Source organism: Humulus lupulus, chromosome 3 (genome assembly GCF_963169125.1).
Source record: "Humulus lupulus chromosome 3, drHumLupu1.1, whole genome shotgun sequence".
In the NCBI taxonomy this organism is placed as follows: Eukaryota; Viridiplantae; Streptophyta; class Magnoliopsida; order Rosales; family Cannabaceae; genus Humulus; species Humulus lupulus.
In genome coordinates, this window is record NC_084795.1 from 100,938,094 (window position 1) to 100,945,305 (window position 7,212).

Below are 7,212 nucleotides of genomic sequence, written 5' to 3' on the forward strand. Positions count from 1 at the left end.
TAAAGAGAAAGGGTTTAGAAGTTGTAAGCAAGATTTTTTTACGTGGTTGGGCGTTAATGAGCCTTAGTCCACGAGACAGTTGTATTAGAGCTCAGAGAATCTATAACAATGGAGTTTTCTCTTAGTTTTAGCAGAGTAACTGTATCCATGCTCAAAAGGTCCCTTCTCCAGTGCTCTGTTACATGTATTTATAGGTTCACAGGTGCACTGGGCGTGGGCGGAGTTGACCCGGGCCCAATAAAGGTATAAATACTGCTCGCTTCTCTACCAGAAGCCCAATACAGAAGAATTAAAACATAAAAGAAAAACATTAACTTGAGCCCATTGGGCCAGCCCAAACCGTATCTATCATCCGACAAATTGGAGCTTTTGGTCTGGGCATCTCGAGTTACGAGGCAGATTCAAGGGACAAGATCGGTCAGAGCAGTGGCGGCACAAGTCTGAACCAGCAGCATACAATCCCGAGGTGGCCTTTTCCGCAGGTGAAACGTGGGGACAATTCCCACGCTTCATGGGGCGAAGTCAGGGTCACGGATGCTTTATCCTGCCACCCTTGGGGGACCCGACCCGGGTTCGTTTACCTATGTCCCTCTCTGTTTACCGCAAGCCGGGATCATCCACTAGGAGCCCAGATCGTTTAGCAGGCTTCGGGACCGTTCGCATCGATCCCGACTGTTACCCCTAGCCAGTTGTACCGTCTCCCGGATGACAGTCCCGGAAAATACTCCCCGGACGCCTTCCAGGCCTCGCCCAGAATTGGGCTGTCGATATCCATTATACTCCTTGCCAACGGCCCGGACTGGGCCCAACCTTAATTGGCCAGCTAGTGGGCCTGGATCGCGGTCCTGGGCCCACTGCAGGATACAGGGATAGCAACTATATATTTTATAATTTAAATAAATTTAATTGAACTTAAACATAATATTATATTAAACATATAATATATAATCTTTTGTTGTCACTGCAAAATTTAAAAACTAGAACAAACATAAACTTAAACAAAAAATAATTATTTAAAATAAGATATTTTAAAGATATTTTATAATAATTTAAATAATTAAATCATATTTAATTAAAAATAATAAAAGCATACATATCATTTTTTTTATCTTATAAATTTATGTGATAGTATATTGTTTATCAAGTGATTGGAACTATTTTTCTTCATCATATTTATCAAAAGACATTGTGAGATACATTTGAAACTAAAAATAGTTTATGCATGTATACTACTGTCTACACTATGACATTTTCTATTTTTATTTTATTTCTATTATTAATTTATTTTTAAATATTATTTTATTTTATATATATATCATGTAGCCATGTAAATATATATATATATGTCAATGTTGTGTTTAAATGTCATATATGTAGAAATTATTGATATAAATATTTATATATAATATAGAACTATAATTCATTTTATTATATTTATTTTTAAAAAAATAGTGAAACAATTTTTATTAAAATTATAGATAATATTTACAGTTTTAAAACTAAGAAAACGTGCATTGAACCTGATATATGAATTCGACTTTATCATGTTACTAACTTTGTCAAATTAAAGTTTAAAAAATGTTATGTAATGTATGACATTTTAAACAATTAAGTTTTAAATTTAATTATACAAAAATTATGACTTATTTTTTAAGTTATACATTTATATGACAAATTAAAGTTATGTATACTCCAAAAAAAATTATTTATGTAAAAACTAAATTAACAAAATCATAAAATATTAATAAATTGAAATTCCTACAAAAGTAATTAAATGGCAAAAAAAAAAGTTATATAGATTGTAATTTCCACCTAGTAATACATACCCTCTCTTAAAGTAAAGCCCAAAACTAGAGCCCATATAACAAACACTTGAAGCCGCAAGCCCACGTAAGGACAGGACAATCCCACAAGGATAACGAACTCCACGTGGCGAAAGGTGGGGAATCAGGTCAGCAACAAAACTCAAACGCTTGCTTTCATTCCCTTCAGCCATAATAATTAATCATGATGAGTAGCTTTTTGATCCGTAACACCCCCTCTACCTCCCTCCTCGGCGGCGCTCCCATACATCAGCAGCACGATTCCAGAAGCCCACCGATCCGAGCCAGCTCGGAAAACAAAACAACATGTCGTCGAAACATCGTGATCAGGACACTCTTAGCGGCGTCGTTGGGCATGGGCCTGAGTCCCGTTACGACACCAATAGCAATGGCCCAAAATTGGGGGACCCGTTCGTTCATCAAGGAGCGATTCTTCGAGCCCGGGCTGTCGCCAGAGGACGCGGTGGCTAGAATCAGACAGACGGCGGAGGGGCTTCGGAGCATAAGGGAGATGCTGGAGAACATGTCATGGAGGTATGTTCTGTTCTACATTCGGCTGAAAACGGCGTATCTTAGTCAGGATCTCAAGAACGCCATGACTATTTTACCACAAGCTCGCCACAAGGATTATGTCAAGGCCGCTAATGAATTGGTTGAGAACATGTCCGAGGTATTATCTTCTTTTACATCATTTTATTAATAATAAATTATTAATTGGATGGGTCTAACTTCAAAATTTTCAACAATGATAAGTTTCTATAACATAAACGGTGGTGGGAAATGTGTTTGTTTGTTTATTGATTGATTAATTTTATATTTTTTGTTTGGGGGGGCTAAGATTATTTAATTATCTTAAATGTATCTGTCGTTTTGGTTGGATGGGATTGTGATTTTGATGAGATTGTATTTCTTTCTTTGGTTTTCAAAGTTGGACCATTTCGTACGGACGCCAAAGATCTACGAGTCATACCTTTACTACGAGAAGACCTTGAAATCAATAGACGACGTTGTGGCATTACTATAGCTAATTAGCTATATATACGAGAATGTACTCTTGTATTTTCTATGTATATGTATGTACACTTCTCACTTCTATAATTCCATTAATTTTGGAAGCACATTGAGATCTCTTCAGTAGTCTGACTTATTTAGGTAACTTTTCTTCATTGGAACGGATCATGTGTAAAATAAATATTGTTAATTCATGCATATTAGCTTGAAATTTAGAATGAACTTAATTCATGTTACATATAATAAGCAAAGACCTTTCCCATCGTTGAAAAAGAACAAGTACTCCAGCAGAGTACAATAAATTTACACTGACAACTTACATTAAACTCTCTCTTTTTTCAATCTTATTTTTGGCCATAAAGTAAAAAAGTAACGTAACAGACAGAGAGATGTAATGAAAAATTAACGTCGAGAGATGACAAGTGAAGATAAAATGATTAGTAGCATGAAGAGAATTATAGCAAGGAAAGAGCCAATGAGAGAACCGGAAATGCGTTGACAGAAGCTATTAAATTGTGTACAAATTGGAAACCAGTTAGCGATTGTGTTCCCATCGTGTGCTAAGTTCACCATAGCTGCCGCAGCTGAGGCTCCACCCGTTAATACACCCATCACTACCTGTTCACAAGCTCAAATTAATTACTGCAATTAATATACTAATTAACTAGCTACAAATAACTTATTAACCTTTCCATTCCAAATAGTGGCATTATATTTGCACCCCAAAAGAACTTGATTAGTACATCCCATTTTATTAAAAATTAATATATATTATGTATTCTTTTTCAACTTGTGCTTACATTTTTCTATTTTTTTTCTTTTTCATATTCTATAAAATACATATAAATAATATATATTTTAAATAAAAAAATCAAAACAAAAAATATATAAACTTGTTACAATAAGAGTTATATTTCTAAAAATTTATACATTATTTTAAAAAAAAAATTATGAAAACAATATAAAATAAAATTATTGAAATTAACAAAAAAAAAAAGAAATTAAAAAATATCAAAAAAATATTGAGAAAAAGTGTTAGAAATTGTTTTTAATTTTTTTTAATTAATGGGGTACCTATACATTCTTGGGGTGCAAATATAATGCCCCTTCCAAATATTATTATTTATAACCTAAGCTTAATATTACGAACTTTGACTCTAAATTTTTAAAAAAGTTAAGAATAATTTTATGTTATATTAAATAGACAAAAGTAACTCTTTTGCACGGTTTTTTTTTTAGTTAAAAAAAAATTGAAAAATAAAAAATACACTTAAAATACATTAATATTTTTATTTTTGTAATAGTTAAATCAACAAATCATATATTTTTTTTATTTTGGTTTTAATTTATTTTAAATTTCAAGTTTTTTCTATTAATTTTATAAACTATATATATATATATATAAGATTTTAATGTATAAAGGCGTTTTTGACTTTATAATTTTTTTTATTTACTAAAAACATGCGAGAGAACTATTTTTGTCATTTGAAATTTATATAGGGTTATTTTTATTTTATTTTTTTTGAAAAACTAGAGTTAAACTTATAGTGAGCTTAAATTGAAGGAGCTAAAATGTAATTTTCCTATAATATTATATATATATATATATATATATTCTTACCAAGTCGAATACGATCAAGACGATTCTACTGTTTATTGCTTTATACTTGACGATGTGTAAGAAAGAGACAGTGAGCGAGAGAACAAGATAACCGCAAGCAATAGAATTCGCAATCACAAAAACCCTAATAATTTCATCAATTCCAACATAAAGACGTCAACAAGAAACAACCTAATTATAGTATAAAAAAACAGTAAGCAATTCTATATAAATAAATAATCCACAGGCAAAAAAATTAGCTAGTATTATATATATGTGTGTGTGTATATATATACTGACGTAAATGTGGGAAGGTCTTTATAGACGGCCTTGAATCGAACGAAGCGAGTGACAAATGGAAGTGTTTGTTTAGTGGTTCCCATGGCAATGGCACTTGTTAGGGTTCCAACGGCTGCAAGCACTCTCAGAATGAAGTCTAGTATGGACAGCCCTCGGCTCACACTTCGCCTCGAGCTTGACTCTTTTGACACCTTGCCGGCGGCTTCAACTACTTGAATTGGCCCTGTCTTCATTTTCTCTCAAACTGATCTATAAATAAATGGGATATATATATATTGATGATTTTTGTTCTAACTTATTGTCTTAAGCTTAATGAAGATCGATTAAGGTTAAGGTATGCATATTTATACTGTTTTGGAGACCAATTAAATAAATTATAAAATTAATTATTAGTTATCAAATATATATATATATTTATAGATACAATTACACTAGTAATTCGACCAGTTAGAAGCGTTCTAAGTGGATAGGTTAATTTGCAAAGCTCCAATCCAATGGGTATGGGTTGTGTGTTTTTTGTCAAATGACGACATTTGTTATATTAGTACTCCCATGCATGAGTAGCATGAGTAGGACCTTGAATCATGGGACCATTTATTTATTTTTACACACCTAATATCTATACTTTATATATGTATATTTTTAATTATATGGGTATGTTAATAATCTTGATTCGATATCGTGTGTATTAATTATTTAAAAATAAGAATTTTATTGGTGGGGCTTTCTTCCAACTCCACTAAACTTCTTCTCTCTCTCTCTCAAAATATATATACATATTATAATTATGTTACATATTTACTTAGTATTATTTATAGAATTTATTAATTATTTTTATTAAATTTGTATCATTATCATATAAATTTTAAATAAATAAACAATATTATATATAAAAGAATGATATAAATATATTAAAATAAAAATTAAACCAAAACATTGTCTATGTTTTTTTTAAATATATATATATAATATAACAACATTTTAAAATATAAATGATAATTTTTTTAATAAAAATTAAAATTATGTATTATATATTATTATAATAATATTTTATAATATTTAAATTTAGACTAACATAAGTATTAAATATCTAGCCTTATATTAAATATTTTATAATTTTTGAATTCATATTAATATAATTAGTAAAAAATTAAGATTTTATATTATTATCATAATATTATTTTATAACATTTAAATTTATACTAATATATTTATTAAATATTTAGTCTTGTGTTATATAATATTATAATAATGATATTTTATAATATTTGAATTTAAATTTATATTAATATAATTATTAATTATGTAATCTTATATTAAATATTATTATAATAATAATATTTAAATATTTATAATATCCCATTAAAATAAACAAAAATAATTGTTAAAATTAAGAATTTTTGTAGTAAACATGCCAAAAACAAAAATTGTGGTCACATTTATAATAAAGTGCCCGCTATTTTTAATTTTTTAATTGAAAGATTCAACAAACGATCGACAGTGATGATTAATCATCTTTGTCAATCTTAAATATTCTAGCTAGCTCTCCAAACCTAATAAAACAAAGATGAATTAAATGGTAGATATCTTCCATTTATAAATAAATTATTTGAACTCACACATTCCTGTAATTTATATAAAAAGAAAGCTTGAAATCTTTCGTCGACGTATGGAGTATACGTGTATATATATATTTATATATCGATCCTTCCGCTACATCCACATCCATGTAATAATAAAGAATTGAGAAACTTGAGGAGGTGCAACTGGGTAATACATACTTGGATGTGTATATATTTGCGTAGTTTTGTCTTTCTGAATTGGGACACAGACAAGTTGCCAAATTAAGTTAATTAGAGGATGTGGATGAAGTCATGGGGTATTAGTGGTTTTGGTTAATACCAGCACCCACTTATTCATATTTGAGATGAGTATTAAATGAAAAATAATTAAAAATTTGATCACTCAAACGCTATTTTTGCAATGACAATCAGATTTTTTACAAATTTAAATTGGAAATTTACATGACCATACCTAAAACAAACTTTATTTACATTTGACTAAAGATAATGGTAAAAAATATCCTCATCAAAAATTACCTACAAAAAGTTAGAATATTGCAAACTCAATGCTAAAAAAATAAGAGCAATCTGGCTGCCCAGATTTTTTCTGTTTTGGGATTTTCACAAGTAACCTTTTAATTGAATATTGCTTACAATATTGATAAAATACCAACAAGTTGCCTTTCCTCAAAAACTACATTTTAGTTACCATGTGACTTATTAGCAAAGGATACTACTGTAACTTTTAAATGGAAAATTATAATAAACGTTTTAGTTACCTATATGTTATTTACTTGTGAATCATTGTGGTTTTGATTAACCAAGCAGAAAATAAACTTAGAAATTACTTTCAAATTATGACAAAAAATACATATTTTGGTAACTCTTAAAATTAATTTTTATTTAACGAAATTAA

General features: G+C 29.5%; 2 protein-coding genes across 2 annotated transcripts; one reads left to right on the top strand and one right to left on the bottom strand.

Annotated features, from left to right (window-relative positions):
* The first annotated feature begins 1,977 nt into the window (after window positions 1-1,977).
* On the top strand, window positions 1,978-2,989 carry LOC133823017 (photosynthetic NDH subunit of lumenal location 2, chloroplastic). The gene is made up of 2 exons (XM_062255575.1): window positions 1,978-2,493; window positions 2,752-2,989. Exons 1-2 carry the CDS (start codon window positions 2,008-2,010, stop codon window positions 2,845-2,847), a joined length of 582 nt encoding a protein of 193 aa, XP_062111559.1. The 5' UTR covers window positions 1,978-2,007; the 3' UTR covers window positions 2,848-2,989.
* A 50-nt stretch (window positions 2,990-3,039) lies between these two features.
* LOC133823018 (casparian strip membrane protein 1-like) lies at window positions 3,040-4,967 on the bottom strand. The gene is made up of 3 exons (XM_062255576.1): window positions 4,735-4,967; window positions 4,456-4,579; window positions 3,040-3,452 (listed from the first exon to the last, which is right to left on the bottom strand). Exons 1-3 carry the CDS (start codon window positions 4,965-4,967, stop codon window positions 3,237-3,239), a joined length of 573 nt encoding a protein of 190 aa, XP_062111560.1. The 3' UTR covers window positions 3,040-3,236.
* Between the last annotated feature and the right edge of the window lie 2,245 nt (window positions 4,968-7,212).